Source organism: Acomys russatus, chromosome 32 (genome assembly GCF_903995435.1).
Source record: "Acomys russatus chromosome 32, mAcoRus1.1, whole genome shotgun sequence".
In the NCBI taxonomy this organism is placed as follows: Eukaryota; Metazoa; Chordata; class Mammalia; order Rodentia; family Muridae; genus Acomys; species Acomys russatus.
In genome coordinates, this window is record NC_067168.1 from 37,905,385 (window position 1) to 37,922,224 (window position 16,840).

Below are 16,840 nucleotides of genomic sequence, written 5' to 3' on the forward strand. Positions count from 1 at the left end.
ATGCTTATTTTAGACAGATAATAGCTTCCTTGTCTCTAGGCAAATGTATTTTCCCACAACCCATCGCATAGATAGCAGACCCATTGCTCCCAGGCTGTCTCACACCTCTCCTACTTCTCGTGAGTGTGCTTGCATATCCAGCCACAATCTTGGCCTCTTTGAGGGGGAAAGAGTATTTAAGTTGACTCCACATCACTCCTCCTATAGAGGGAACTCATGCGGACGCGGTGGCTGGTAAAGACAAACTGGATCTCTCTTCTACTCAATCTATTCCCATCTTAGTTCTAAACCATTTCCCTGGGAGCTTAAAATAAACAAACATTCACTATTCCTATTGTTTTGAACCTTTCACTTATCTTTAAGGATTTTCAACAGTTTGGCCTCGCTGTTAAGTTCTTAAGACCAAACTGGCTACTCATCTTTCAAGTAGCTTAGCGGGGTCTCTTCCTCCCTCCCCACGAAGAAAAGCAGAATTGAACTCTCCACCCTCTAATGCTGCAGGTGGAGGTGGGGGTGAGGGAACAGAGAGCCCTGGCAGGTCCCCTAGACCAAAGGCAAGGTGGTGCTGGTGTGAGGTGGTGCCTCAAGAAACGCTGCTGGGCAACAGCTGGGTGGGGAAACGAATGGTAAAGGATGGCTAACAGTGCTGTGAACATTTCAGTTAAAATGATCATAACAGTGGATCATTGACTGAAAATGAAAACAAAACAAAACAAAACCAAAACCCCCTTTATCCTTACTGAATAAATATGTTTTACCATTTCCCACATTAGTTTTTATTTTGCTTCATTTCATTTTCTTTTATATAATATTATATATTGTACTCTAATATAGGAAGTGGAAGTATTTTTTAATTACCTTTGTACGTATTTTGTGTCTGTTTACTGTTTACTTTGTGTATACATGTGGGTACCACCGTGCCTGTGTGGAGGTCAGAGGACAATTTGCAGGAGTTGTTTCTCTCTCTTCACGATGTGAGGTCTAGGGCACACATTCAGGCTGTTTGCAGACCTAAGCTTCTCATACCTTTGGCTAGTAGAATCTTTCAAATTTTTCACGGCTTTGCAAAATCATTTTCTTTCTTTTGCATGTATGAATAGTTTAGGTATACACATGTCCATGTGTACATATGTGTGGGAGGTTACACGTGTATCTGTGTACGTGGTTTTAGAGCCAGAGGTATACACTGTGTGCCTTCCTCAAGTGTTCCCTTTCTTACACTTCAAGGCACCATCTCTCTCTCTGCACTTGGAGCCTCCTGATTTGGCAAGCCCCAGGAGTCCTCTGGTCTCCTGCTCCCCAACGCTGAGACCATGGCCAGTTTCTCATGCTTGTGTAAGGAGTGTTTTTATAGATCAAACATTTTACTAGCCACTTTCTTTTGAGTTGCGTTAGTGTGGTTGAGTGTTAACAGGGACACACAGGCTAACATGGCAGCTTGGTTCTTTTTTATGTAGACTAACATGAATGACACTTGTGAGACTGTTCAAACACAACCCAGGTCTGTGAGACTGTTTTAAATTGGTGCTTTTGCGTTTGCCAAAAACAAAGCAAAACAAAATGAAACACCACAAAGACCCAGGCCGTGTGGATGAAGAAGTGTAAGCACGCCAATCTGCCTTGATAATTGATTCTAAGAATGAATCCAAAGGAAATGGCCATAAATGAACACCAAATTCGATTTCATCCCACTGGGAGAGTGACGGCGGCATCTTCTCTACTGTGTGAGGAACTTGAGGTATGTTATAGCCACGTGATATTCTTTAAAACAATATCCAGTGACGTTGACCAGCAAGCGAAGGCAATGTATAAAAACACAAACACAACTTGACTATGTATACATTTAAGATATAACACATGACGGCAGGAGTAATGTTAGCAGAAATCTTACCTTTGGAGGGTGAGCTGACAGGCAGCTTCACTTCTAACCTTTTATAGATATATGGTTAACAATAATCATGTATTATTTTATAGCAACAAAAGAAGGAAAGCTATTACCTCAGACAGATAGCAAAATAAGTAGGCAACTTAATAATGACTCATACCAAATAATTGGATTATAGACAATTATTCTTATATTTTGAATATTTACAAGATATTCTTCATTGAATGTATTCTTTAATAATCTTCACAATTGGGGATTTAAATGTTTTGCCAAATTATTTCTTAATCTTTCTATTATACCACAAGTTTTAGAAATGAAAGATTAAGTGTTGCCCATTTGTCCAAGTCAGATTTCTCACATTAGAACTCTCTAGTGCATAAGAACTCATCTCAGCCTGAAAAATTCCTGTGTATTGGTGTGTTATTCTTGATTTGTATGAACAGACATTTTACCAATGACAAGATAATAATGGCCAAATGATAACAACTACCAAGAATGTGTGTGTGTGTGTGTGTGCGTGTGTGTGTGCATGCACACATGCATGTGTGTGCATGTGCACGCATGCTATAAGGAAGACATAACAATGATAACAGAGAAAAATATTTAAGGGGATAAAAAGAATACAATGAAAAAAATTAAAGGGGGAAGCAAGTCACGTATAGTTAAGACCTGATATGGTATTCTTAGTTTAGTGGCTAGTTAATTCATGGACTGTATTGAGCACGGAGTTTCAGCACTGCCAAATAAGGAACACAATCAAAGCACTGAGTTTTAGGACACTGGTGTCATTATTTAGGTTTATCTGTAAGCCAAAGGTTTATACAAATAAAAAAATATCCAGAAAGATAGTCTTTCAAAAATCACAGAGGGATGATTTTCCATGAGATGTGTATGAAATATTGTCTAGTTCTGTTTTCAGGTGCAAAGGCAATTATGTGACACACAACTAGGTTCCTGAAACTATAAAGGCATCCCTAAACTTGTATCCCAAAAATGCCAATAAATTTGCAAAATGGCTTCTATTTGAAATAATTGTCAATTTTTTGGATTAGGCTGGTTCACACTCAGGATGAGCTGAAGATAACTTTAGGTTATTCGTATTTCAAAACCCTCAATGGTGCTTTTTAAAAAAGTAAACCTATGAACCAATCATGTAGTTTCCACCTGGCCACACATATGATACATGCTTCAATCTCCTTATCTTTCCTCCCTCACCAGCTCCTGCCCTGACAGAAGACACGCCCCTCTGCATGTGGCTTTTACATGGTTTCCCTTCCAACACTTCATAATGGGACACTTTTTTTTGTTCAGTTCCATCATATTAATTTATGGGAAAAAATTCAAGTTCTAAGCTTTCTCTTGCTAGTAAATTTACAAGAACTCAAATGTGCCTTGCCCATCTACTTCTGTCTTATGTAAAGAATGTGGGAGGAGCAAAGGAAAGTAACATGGGAAAATTATGAACAAAGTACATTAGATGACATTTATCCTAATTAGGGTTCCTATTGCTGAGATGAACCACGATGAAAAGCCATTTAGGGAGGACAGGCTTCATTTGGCTGGCTTAGGCTTCTACATCATTGGTCATCATGGCCAAAACAGGAACTCAAACAGGGCAGGAACCTGGAGGCAGGAGCTAATGCAGAGGCCATGGAGGGGTGCTGCTTACTAGCTTGCTCTCCATGGCTTGCTTATCCTGATTTCTTATAGAACCCAGGGCCACCATACCAGGAGTGACCCCAATAATAATGGGCTGGGCCCTCCCCCTTCAATCCTTAATGAAGAAAATGTCGCACAGGTTGGCCCTGCAGGAAGATCTTATGGAGATATTTTCTCACTGGAGGTTCCCTGTCTTAGGTGACTTTAGCTTGTGTCAAGTGGACATAAAACTAAGCAGCAAAAAATTCTGAAAGAATTAATATTTTTTTAAAAAAAGTATTGTTACATTAATATATCCAGTGATTCTAACTTCTATTCCCTAAAGTGAAACCTGCAAAAGAAATGATCATGAACTACATATTCTTTAGACTATCATTAATATTAGAATGCTTTTAGTGTACAAACAACACTGAGAAACAAACTTAACACATACAGTGTCTTTTCAGTCCTGTACCTTATTAACTGTGAGCTTATTTTTTGACACATACATACAGCCTTGGATTTACACCTTGTGAACTGTGCTTGTACACCTACATGTCCAATCTTAATGAAGCTGCTTTTCCATATAGTGGACAGAAAATAGCTACAATCTTTCATTTTCATGGGACTCACAGTACCGAATACTTGAGAAATAGTTCTTTGCCTAACATACTTTAATGACACAGGGTCATATTTTGCCTCACTGAAAAATGTGCTAAGACAATTCATAGTTTTACCACCTACTTTAGTGTTATAATTCTTTATTTTGCTTTCTGAATACTTTATGCTCAAGTGTGGCATGCATCTGTGTATGTATGCATGTGTGTGCATGGCACATGTGCATGTACATGTGTGTATGAAGACCAGAGATCAACCTCAGGTACCATTCCTCTGGACATGATCCATCTCGGCCTTTTGTTTTGTTTTGTTTAATAAAGTGTTTCCCTCAGGCCTGAAAATTTCTGTTTTGGAGCAGCTGGCTGGCCACCACGCCTCCGGGAGGCCCTGTCTCTGTTTCCCCTGTGCTGGGATTACAAGCATGCATCACCAAGCCTGGCTTTTTATGTGCATCTTGGGGATCAAACTCAGGTCCTCACGCTTGCACAGCAAGCACTTGACTGACTGAGCCATCTCCAAATCCCTCTGCACAGTTTTAAAAATAATCAAATGCAAATTGGGATTTTGCAAGTGAAGCAGTGCATGGCACTGAAAGAATACTGCTTAATTATCCTCTTGTTTTTCCTCATAATTGGACATCATTGAGTCCATGGATAGTAATTCTTCTTTCCTTAACCTTTGAAAGGTTAAGAGCTGAAAAGCAGAAGCTCCTGGCCTTCGTTTTGATCTTCTGTGAGCTGAGCAGGTAAGACAGACACCAGCTTTGGTCTCTCTCCTACAAGAAGGACTGGCTTGATTGACATCCTACAATGCTGAGAGCTAAGTGAATACACAACCAACCAAATAAATAAATAAATAAAACCCCCAGATGCATCATTGTGTCGTGTAAAAGCTCCTTAAAATAATGCAGGTTCTATCTGTATACAAGATCTATGCTTGCTTTGTTTCCAAAATTAAATAGCAAACCATATCATCCAATTGGAAAAAAGAACCCAATAAATGTTTTTTTCCCTCCTTGCTCTCTGTTCCTGAGATCTACCTCTCTCAGGCACACAGTCTTGCATTCTCAGAGGAAAAGGCAAGATAATATAATATTTGAGGAAAATGGTACGGAGTTTGACCAAGGTCAACAAATAGCTATGAGTTTATGCTTAAGAGATGATTAGGGAGGCCCTGGGTGTCTTCCCAAAGAAGGTAAATGTTTAGAGAGATGATTATGGTAATGATTCTCATTCTGTCATTAAACAATACGCATAAGCATCCAAACCACACAGTATGTTTGCCGATTGGATAAGGAAAAGGAAGTAGAGTGTGTTCAGTTCACAAGCTCATGGTTGCACTGAGAGCAGTGCAGTTCTTCGGCATCTGGTCTCTGGGTTCTAGTCAGATGATTGGCAGCAGCAATCCTAGAAGAAGCTAACAGCAGTGTCACTGTGTTTAGAGATGGCAGGGTGTCTAGGGTGTCAGACAACCACTCCTAGATGCACTGAGATGGATGCTTGGTCTTCTGCAGAGGCCCTAAGTAAGCATGGACATGTGCTGAGCATGGGGCTAGCACCTCTTACAGCTCTAAACCAAGGACACGAACTCTATGAGCAAGAGGGGAAGCCTGTGTCTGTTCTTTGTCTCTCCCCACCACACCCCTGCCCCCGCTTCAGTGAAAACACAGTCCCCTATAGGATATTAATCTCCTCACTGTGGCCAGCCAAGAAGCCCCAAGTTCAGCCTCAGTGCTTCATGAGGCACTCAGCAGACCTGTGGTCCTTCACCTGGGTCCTTCACCAGCTTCTCTGTCCTGGGTCTATGTCCTGAGAGGGTGGAGGGCCCAGCAATCTGGGGTAAGGACAGTAACACCCTGTCTCTTCAGGGATTCTTAGCAAAGGTTCTTCCATCTCATGGATGGCGCTTTTTAGAGAGGCCTTCTCCAGTTAGAAGAGGCTTCAGTGTTCTTGTTTAACTGACAGGCATCTCAGTTAACTGCTTTCTGGAGCAGTCACTGCACACCACACATCCCTCCAGGCTGGTGTCAAGGGCCACATGCCTCACCCCATGGACTTGAATCCAACACCACTTAACCCTCTTTTCACTTGTATTGCTTTGTTTTGCTTTTGAGGGATTCAGTCTGCAGCCCAGGACAGCTTCAAGCATCTTGTAGCCAGGCTGGTCTGAAATTCAGTATGTAGCCCAGGCTGGCCCCAAGCTCATGGAAATCCTCCCAATGAGTAAGAGTAACCTTTGGACCACTCCACCTGTCCCACAGTTTGTGGAGAGTGAAAGTGCTGTCCTCTGATGAATTTCTGTAGCCGTGCTTTACTCTGCACTCTTAAGTGTAGGGAATTTGAGGCAAGGAGAGTGGGTGGGAGTGAAAGGCAAAATAGAAATTGTTGAAGAGATGACAACCTTTTAACATAAAAATTATTGCAGACAAGTTAAAAGTTGATCTGCCATATGCAGAGATAGCCAGGTATACATGTGCAATAATCACATTGTTTGTGGGAAATGCTAGTGGAAATAGATGTTTCAAATCTCCAAATGGTAAACTCCAGGTCTACATCCTTTCTCTGGGATGAAAAAACAAAAAAGGAGAAGGAGATGAAATATATGGAAAAAAACCACTCCATAAAAAGAACAATGTATATCTTTGTGCTAAATGTATAAAAATAATTGAAATAGAGAAAATAGAGATCAGAGACAAAAAATAAATAAATAAAAAGGCAGCACTTCCAACATAACGGGCATATACTTGCAACATAGACATAATTAACATTTTTTCTATAAAGCTAAAACTTCCATAGTTCTAGTCTCCTGTCTACATGTCTGAAAGGTAACATTCATCTGAGGTAGAGTCTTATGATCTCAGCTACATGGAAAAGTGAGGCAGGAGCTTACACATGTAAGCCCAGCTTGCACTGCATTGTGAGAGCTTGTCTGAAGACAAAAATGACAACATTTTATTGCGAGACTGGAGGTGGGGGCATTAACTCACTCGTAGAGCTCTTACCTAGCCAACATGAGACTCTGGGTTCCATCTTAAATATCACAGAAGGAAAGTGACATTATAGAGAATAGTCACATTATAAATGTCTTTGGTGGTAGACAAGTATCATAGACCTTAGTATCTGCACTGTAGGTTTTCAGTGGGTGGCGCTACCAAAACCCGACAGTGAACCAGAAGTCCAATGGTGAGGAATACAAAGTGCTTAAGAATAAACCTTATTGCTGTCAAAATTCAAAGAGACAGGGCAATGGAACAAACCGAATGTGAAAAAATAGCAACAATAACAATTACCAAAACATAGGCCCTCAACTCAGCAACTGAAATTGCTGTTTTAGATAATTCCAATGGGAGTCATCACTACTCATTAAGACCCGGTTGATGAGCCAAAGAATGTGCCTGGAGGCAATTGGTCACATACTCTCATCTGTTCTCTTTTGGTTAATTCTGAGGCATAGAAAACCTGCAGCATCACAGAAAAAAATGATCAATTCTCTAATGTGCATAGGTTTACTTCTACGGCAGCACCATCTTGGATTTTCTCCCATAAGAACTCGAGACTCTCTCTCTCTCCCTCTTGGCAGATTTCCCCTCCAGTCCAGGCACTGGTGTGACTTTAAAAGAGTCTTTTGTTAGAGGGCTGTAAGAATTAGATACCACCTTCACTACAGAAAGCTCAGCTCTTCATAACTGCTCGATACACACAGAGCATTAGCATAAATCCCACAGAGGAGTCCTCTCTTCCCTGTATTTATTTGAACGCTCACTCCCCTTGGTTTTGTCCACTGCTGCAGGGCATCAGGAACACAACCTCTCTGCTGCAGAGTCACGTGCTCCCTCCAAATCCCTGGAGTATCGGAAGTGTTACTATAAAACTTCTAGTGATTTGACTTGACTCCCTCCATCTTGTTTTCTCATTCTACATCGCTCCTGTGAATGTGGTGAGAGTCTAGGGCTACTGATGGCTATGGCTTTGCAAGCACACAATGCATAGCTTCAGCCTCTGTACTAACATTATTATTTTTTTTTAATTTTTTTATTAATTTATTCTTGTTACATCTCAATGTTTATCCCATCCCTTGTATCCTCCCATTCTCCCCCCCCCCCATTTTCCCATTATTCCCCTCCCCTATGACTGTTCCTGAGGGGTATTACCTCCCCCTGTATATGCACATAGGGTATCAAGTCTCTTCTTGGCAACCTGTTGTCCTTCCTCTGAGTGCCACCAGGTCTCCCCCTCCAGGGGACATGGTCAAATGTGAGGCACCAGAGTACGTGAGAAAGTCACATTATTGATAAATACGACTCATGGATGTTTTCCTTCAACAAGCCACACATGTTAGTAGTGATGGCAGGGCCTATCAAATTATGGAAACGTTCTGGTGTTTACTTATATGAGTCAGCAAATCTTTAAAACCCCAGCTCCTTAAACCCTATTTCTTTTCAGACAACAAAGGAATTAAAGAGTTGTAATCCCCATCGAATCCAGCCACACATCTTGAGGACTTGGCTCAGTAGTTGAGATGGCTTGACTTGAAATAACCATCGCATTATACACACTGGGTTAGAACTGAGTCCTGCTAATTCTTTTCTTCTCTATAGAGGAGGCCCAAGCTGAAATTCTCTTTGTGGGATTAGATGTGACGTTATACATAAACTGAGAGTGAAAGCATCGGGTACAGTGAACTCATAGTAAGTGCCATAGAGCCATGATCCTCAGGAAGAGGTGCTCTCACTCAGAAGTATGTGCTGGAGACCAATGCTTTCCACCATGGGAGAGCTAACGGATGACAACTGAGCATCTGATACAGAACAGGAGACAAAGGCCAGTCACACTCGCACATGACATCACACAATGGTCCCTTGTGACCCAAGCAGTCTGAATTTCAAATAGAACTATTTTCTCTCTATAAAAAACTTAATGATCTTAAATCACTGTTTGAAATGTCTTAAATCACCCCTCGTGCAGAAAAACATGACAGGAGGAAGCTGATGACAGTTGCTTCAGCTGATACAGTGATGACAATTCATGCATCTGTGTTACAGGAACACCTTATAGAACCATGAGAACTCACTGAAGAAAATCAAGCAACAACCAATCTAAAAACTTTTTGGCTCACTTCTACACTTCATCCAAAGAGTTTATATTCTGGACCGGTTCTCCTAAGCCACAATGACACTTAGAATGCATAGTTTTCTAGGATTTGCATGGGAACTCTAGAAATCTGCACACACTGGAAAGGTGCTTCCTTGAATACACCACTTATACAGGGCCTCGGGAGCAATTCTCACTCCTGCTCTTCTCCTTCTACGTGTCAACATATTTCAATCCAACAATATATCCCAATTAGCCTGGTTCCAGTCGACTTTCAATTGCTCTGGTGAGGCAGCTCTTCACACTTGCAGAGAATCCAAATTTCCCCCCCCCCCAAATAAATGGTAATTGCAACCTTCTTGGCATCTTAGATCCTCAACACAGTGCCCTGAAGAGAATGATTCACCTCTACTTTCAAATCCAAAGGCCCTGAAGTAGACAGCTATAACATACACACACTCTCACGAAACCGCTGTCATGGCTCGCACTGCTAACATGACCCAAGTCTTGAAAATTGCAACATGCTGCTATTTGAAAGAGCCTTTACTGAATCCATCCTCCTTCTGTTTGCTCCTTTTCAAAATTCTACTACTGGCCGCCTTGGCCCCTAAGAGCCACGTAAGTGACACAGGGTCAGCATGGTGGGTGGGATGGAGAAAGTGGGCTTCATGCTTCAGCTAATGCCTAGGAAGTTCACAGCTTATGGTGGGGTTAGGCAGGACTTGGCTGGTAGAAGGATATTGGAGGATGGCGGAGAAGATAGTGGTGACCAGATTGGATTTGGTGCTGGCACCAAAGTAGTCACCACCTCAAGAGGCTCGATCTGCCCACGCTCACTGGTGCTCTCCTGAAGGTGGAAACCTGTGCAGTCTATTTAGCAGTGCTCAGGGGAGAAAAGAGCTGGGGGCTCAAGAGATGGCTTATCAGTTAACAGTACTTTCTACTTTTGCAGGGCTCCCAGCACCTGTCCGGGGCAGCTCACAACTGCCTACTTAAATCTAAATCTAGGGGGAATCTGATGCCCCTTCTGGTCACTATGGACAACTGCATTTATGTGGCTCACATAGACAGACATGCCACATACAAGCACATGCATGCATGCGCCAAGACTTCCTAAAAATGACCAAACCTTGTGCTTCTTTGAAGGGAAGAGGCTTTGTGATAGGACTTCTGTTAGTGAGATAATGCAAACCTTAAAGACAGACCACATTCTACCATGGTGTTGGAGAGCCTGAAGGAAACACAAGGAGCTATAGGAAAATTAAAAAGTGCCCCAAGCCATAGACATGTTCTAGATGTGTCCAGATCTTCTCAGCAGTTGCATTGTTAACTAGCTTGATAAGGAAACTGAGTTTTAAAATGCAAATTGAATGTAAATTTAGCTAGGTTAGCTAAGCTAAACTTTAAGTGGAGCTACCACAGTGTGAAAGGTGACTTCACAGAGTTTTCACAGAGGCAATAACATCCCCCATCAACTAGTGCATAAACATGGGCTGATGCTCATGACTGTGAGACTGGAAGGCCTTTGTAACTATCAGTAAATCCACTGTTTACCAGTTGCAAATCTCTCAGGCTTAGTCCACTCCATCTATGCACAGGCCCACATCCCTCAGGGCCTAGGCGAGAGATACAACAAAGCAATTGAAAGAGGAAGTCAGTTCCTTCTCTGTTTTGTTCTCAATGTGTCTGTCCCTGCTGGATGGTACCTGTGAGCCACAAGAAGAACTAGAGTGGAGAGCAAAAGACATAAAGAATCATACACCCAACCCAGCCGGGCAGATTTGATGGAGAAACAAAATGTGGCAGATTAAAGAAGAGTGACCTTTAATTTCCGGTAAAAAAACAGTCAAAACAGGAGGCACCGGAGTCAACAATCAGATACAGTGGAAAGATTCTAAGGTTTGAGACGCGTTTTGCCAGTGCTTTAGAATGCAGCTGCCAGACCCAATAATTCTGAAGATTCAAGAGCTCTTAAACATTACCCACTTCAAACCGGTCTACAGATACAGAATGCAATCTAAAACTCAGACATGGGGGGAGGTGGGGAGATGAAGCACTCAGTGTCCCCAAGATAATAGCCTCTCTTAGTCAAGGCTCCTTACTCTGGGCTCCTACTCCTAACTGTGTCTGCTGGGCTCAGGCTGATCTCCAGGAGAGAAAGAGGCTCCTCAGGCTACCCTACTTGCCCTAACCTGCAGTGAGCAGAAAATAAAGCATGTTTTAAGTGTTTTAATCCTGAGTGCTCCATTCAGCAGGAAGGTGCCTGCACCAACATTCAGACACAACGACCATGTGATTCACAGCCACCAAACTCATCAAAGAAAGAAAAAAAAAAACTTTTTTTAAATGATGATTTACAGTTTTTGAGGGTGTCACACCTTTTGTTAAGGAAGTGGCTTAAACTCTCTTTGGAAGCTACAAGGGTTCAAAGTAGACAATTGCAAATGTCAAGGCAAATGAAGTCTCCTTGTTACTACTGTCTTGATGACTCAATGGGACAGGAAAAAGATTTTAAGATGAAAGACACTGATTATCTTGAGGAGGGAAAAAACCACAAGTATTGTCTTCTTAGGGCTAAAACTTAGTTATCTGTCAAGCTCAAAACTCTTATCTCATAGGTAAAGAGACCGAGGTGGCAACAACAAACACAGCAGGCTGGGCCACCAGGTCACTAGGAAAGAATGCAGAAGAAGTTTCTGTGCCCTATTCTGAGCCTTTTATGAAGGCATGGCTCCACTCCAGAAGAAGGGAAAGAAAAGGACAAATGTCTGCATGTGCCTCTGCCTTACAAATCCTGTCCTTTGCCCACTCTTTCCCTCTCCTTCTCTTTGACAGAATTATGCCATATGTCTAGGACCATCCTTAAAATTATGATCCTCCTGCCTCAGTCTGCAGGGTACTGGGATCACAGGCATATGCCACCATGCTTGGCTATGCAGAAAGGGCTTACTTCCTCACTCACTCGCTCACTTACTTACATACTTCCTTCCTTCATTCCTTTCTTATGTTCTATCCATTTGCAGTCCTGGGACTCTAATGAACTTCGCATGTGTTATTCAAATCCTCTACCACTGAGCCACACTGCCAACCCAATACCTGTTTTTTTTTTTTTTAATCAGCATGCTATTTTGAAATGAGCCCCCTCCCCACCACCATTTTCTGTGTAGTTTTGTGAAAGTCTGATAGGAAGAAGAAAATCGTGATCTTTGTAAAAAAAAAAAAAATCAGAAAATACATTCATTTACTGCCTGGAGTTTCCAGACTTCCCCAGATCTAACGCAGTCCACTACGGTTCTACGTCACCCCACGGCTGCTAGGGGCAGAAAGACAGGAGAATTGCACGTATTAACTGTCACATACTTTGCAATGTAGGCTGTGCCCTTATAAGCCAAGCCCCAATGGAAGAGGAAAACCACCAAACAAACACCAAGATGGGACTTACATTCTAGTGCTGCTCGTTTTATTGATGATGACAGATTTTCCAGTTTGATCCACGTTGTGGTCCAATCCAAAGTAGGCTGCCACCCGATGGACCAGCATCCTCTGGTATGACGACATCTGGGGGAACTTTTTATAGTGGTTACTGGAACGGAATTATTGGAGAAGGGAAATCAGCATCTTCATCTTATGTCCGTAGCACATTTTACAGGGATTTACACATCACTGTCTCCTTTTCTCCAGGAATGCCTGGTGCCTTTCATCTCAACATCACCTGATGTCCTCTTTCGCAGACAAATTTCTACTATCATAGATTTCTTGATCAAGCTGCGGTGGGCATTGCTCCTGCCTGCTGCCAAGTGTTCTGGCCTAGTTCATGATACCTTATCAACAGAGGCAGGCAGAAGACAGGCTCCATGACACCGCAGAGATTGCGGCTGACTATCTGGACGTGTGTCACTGCCCAGCTCATACCCAATGCAGCAGTGCAATTAGTCCCGGGCACAACTGAGTGCAGCCAGCTGGAGCCCATTAAAAAATTATAATGAACATGGAAAGGGTCGCTCCTTGTAACATCTCCTCCATGCTAGCCGGTGGCCCCACCTGCTTATGGCCATTTTGTCAGGAACGTAACAGGCAGGGATACTATGACCCAAGCAATGGTCATCCCAAAGTCCAGTGACTTCTCCATTTAACATACCAAGAACCCATATGAACGGATGCTTTCTTATCTATCTACAGCTCTCTCTGGAATGAATCATTAACTTAGACACTGAACCAAGACATGTCATTAAATTAGCTAGCATCACCATTGAACATACTTGCTGTCACCAATGAAATCAATCATTTCCTGCTCCATTTTCAAGAGTATCATCCTGTCCCTGCAAAATAAATGTTCAAAGGAAAGGTTTCATGCGCTGTCAGTTTCCAATGAGCAAATACACTTTATCAAATCCAAGGGAAGCAGAACAGAGCTCTGTCTAGGGCATCTCTAGCCTATGTTGACTCCTTGGTTTGCGCACCACAGCTTCGAACTCTGGATTTTCATTTTAATCTCATTTTTTAAGTATTCGATGGTATTGAATGTTATCATTTTAATGCTGATTATTCCATGTAAGTTTTTGACTACTAAACATACAACCAAGGGAGACTTAAAGTCGAAAGAAACCAGAAGCAAGCAAAGCTGGGTACTGAGTGTTCCTGGATATGCACCTGCGCTGGGGGCATAATTGATTTGACTATTTTCATTCTCTCCCTTTTCCTTCGATATTTCCTTGGGGTTAGGAAACTAGAGTTGGTACACTCTCACTATTAGGGCTAGCCATCTGGAGGGAGATATATTATCAACAGAGAAGAGGAAGAACAGGAGAGACATCAGGGAGGGCATCCGTGCTTTGTACTTGATTTCTTAGACACATTTTGATTAATCACTTTATAGCATTCTACCTAAACTCCCCTCCTCCTTCCTCTCCCCTTCCCCCCCTTCCTCCCTTCCTCCCTCCCCCCCCCCTCCTGCCACCGCCAAAATCTCCTCTCACAATTTACCTGGAATTGTTCTTCAGAGTGTTAATCAGAAACTCATGTAAGTCTATGCCTGTGGAATCCGTGTACTCTTGGCTGCAATCTGAAACAAAAAGCAGGGTGGAGCTGAGTTGCCAGAATTGATGATAAGAATGATGATGAATAAATAGAGGGTGGAGAGGGGTGCGCCAGGATGGAGGGTGGGGATGCAGGGTGGGGAGGGGTGTGCCTGGATGGAGGGTGGGGATACAGGGTGGGGAGGGGTGTGCCAGGATGGAGGGTGGGGATACAGGGTGGGGAGGGGTGTGCCTGGATGGAGGGTGGGGATGCAGGGTGGGGAGGGGTGTGCCAGGATGGAGGGTGGGGATGCAGGGTGGTGCTGATCCAGTGGTATTCTCAACAGGGTGGGGAGGGGTATGCCTGGATGGATGGTGGGGATGCAGGGTGGGAAGGGGTGTGCCTGGATGGAGGGTGGGGATGCAGGGTGGGGAGGGGTGTGCCAGGATGGAGGGTGGGGATACAGGGTGGGGAAGGGTGTGCCTGGATGGAGGGTGGGGATGCAGGGTGGGGAGGGGTGTGCCTGGATGGATGGTGGGGATGCAGGGTGGGGAGGGGTGTGCCTGGATGGAGGGTGGGGATACAGGGTGGGGAGGGGTGTGCCAGGATGGAGGGTGGGGATACAGGGTGGGGAGGGATGTGCCAGGATGGAGGGTGGGGATACAGGGTGGGGAGGGGTGTGCCAGGATGGAGGATGGGGATGCAGGATGGGGAGGGGTGTCCCAGGATGGAGGGTGGGGATGCAGAGTGAGGAGGGGTTTGCAAACTTTCTGTTTTCTTTCCTACTCAGGTAAATGTTAAAGGAAGCTACGGGTGTGAAGACACTTGCAACCTGGAGGGATGCCATCGGATTGAAAGTGAGACTTGAGGGTTGAGGCCATCTTGACTGAGGGATGCCCCTCGTGTCAGAGGGTGGTGGTGGTGGAGTGTCAAATACCATGCCTTCTCTCTATGCTGACAAGCAGCGGGGCATCTGCCTACACATGACAGGCACGTCCAACCCACAGAGACCTCGAGAGCCTGTGATCCCATGACAACCTTTTTTTTTTTTTTTTTTTAAATTAAAACAGAGCAGCTAAAAAGAATGAAGGTTCTATTATAAAACTATCTAAATATTAATCAGTATAAAACATGGCAGGGAATAAAGATTCTCAAGTCTTTCTGGTCTCCTGGCACTGGATAAATTCGGGTTTTAAACAGCCATTTTAGACATTTTAAGGTCCCTCCCTTTTTATACCTTAGGCTTGAGGTTTTCATCCACACAGAATCTAACTGTTCTAAGCAGGATTATGTTTTCAGAACATAACATTAAAAGTAGCCACCATTCCTAGGATGGTTGGACTCCCAGTGCCGTCTCCAGCATGCCTCTTTTTGTTACAGCTTGGCTTATTTCTACTTTGTGCAATTAGAGGTACATCAGCAGTCTGAAAGCTCCACACTGTAGGTCTGTGCCTTTAGGAGGAATGGCTCTTTTACAAACAGAACTTTTGTTTCCAAATGAAACAACATGCAGTAGTGTCGGGATGCAGAGACTTTACATCTCTCTGTGTTGGGGACTCTACTGACCCCCCTACACATCACGTGTGGCTTACTGTGCGGAGGTGCTAAGGACTTTGCTGTCTGCCTTTTAATATAAGGGTGAGAGTGAAAAATACAACGCTGCACATCACCTTCATCCACCAATCCAAGTCAGTTGTCAATGAACTTGAATGCAAGAACAGATTTGAATCCCCTCTTTCGCCTCAGCTTGTCACTGAGAGCAGAAGATTCAAGCATGGATGCAAAGAAATAAGTTCTAAAAATAAGCTTGATAGCTGTACAAATAAGGGGGGCCAGGAACAACAAGAACAAAAAGAGTCAAGGTCACTCTTTTCCCCTACTTCAAAAATTAATTGTGGAGTGCCCTCCCGGGGGGGGGGGGGGGGCTGTAAACAGTTGTGTTCAGTTCGCAGTGTCTTTTGGCTATGGCTACATAGGCGCCCGTATTAAGAGAGGTAAGGAAACATTTGTCAAATTCACCTTTTGATAACATTCTGATCTTGGGTTTCTCAGAGGGTTTATCTCTGTTTTTTTCCTTTTCTTTTTCTCTCTCAGAATCATCCTTCCTAGATTTATCCCCCTCTTGCAGGCTGGGGAAACTGGAAAGCTGTAAATGAATTGATTCCTGTTGGGGAAAAAAAAATATAATACTTTAGGGCCAGATGTAACCACCTCTGTCTGGTTTCCATTTTGCACAGAGGCCACTTAGGCATTGAAAAATGAGAGCTGGATACAGATTCCTGTTTCTTAAATAGTTAAAAAAAAAAAATTAAGCCTGTCAGAAAAAAAAAAAAAAAAAAAGGATACTTGCCCTTTAAGGTGAACTGAAATCTAGAAGTCAGTGGGAGGTCAGAAGACACATCTAGTATTAAACTTTGCCTCATGAATATTAACCTCAATCAAGCTAAACTCCTGTAGATCGCAACTCTTATTTTCTCTACAGGGTTATTTTTAAATGTGTAAGGGGAAAAAGCCTTTATCTGCTCACAGTGGAGTCACTGTCATGTCTAAAAAAGGCTTATCCAATTCCCTCCTAGAGTTCCTTATAAGGAGA

The 16,840-nt window shown here is 43.1% G+C and overlaps 1 protein-coding gene across 9 annotated transcripts in view; it reads right to left on the minus strand.

The window, feature by feature from the left end:
• The window catches only part of Arpp21 (cAMP regulated phosphoprotein 21), a 167,630-nt gene that overhangs the window by 94,114 nt on the left and 56,676 nt on the right, over positions 1 to 16,840 (minus strand). For all 9 annotated transcript variants that reach the window (XR_007830109.1, XM_051140787.1, XM_051140786.1 and 6 more), the window contains exons 6-9: positions 16,267 to 16,411; positions 14,215 to 14,293; positions 13,491 to 13,550; positions 12,674 to 12,814 (exon numbers count right to left, since the gene is read on the minus strand). Coding sequence is in view for 8 of the 9 variants with exons in the window: in XM_051140787.1 (XP_050996744.1) it covers positions 12,674 to 12,814; positions 13,491 to 13,550; positions 14,215 to 14,293; positions 16,267 to 16,411 (425 nt within the window). In the remaining variant the exon portion in view is untranslated. The remainder of the gene's footprint in view (positions 1 to 12,673; positions 12,815 to 13,490; positions 13,551 to 14,214; positions 14,294 to 16,266; positions 16,412 to 16,840) is intronic.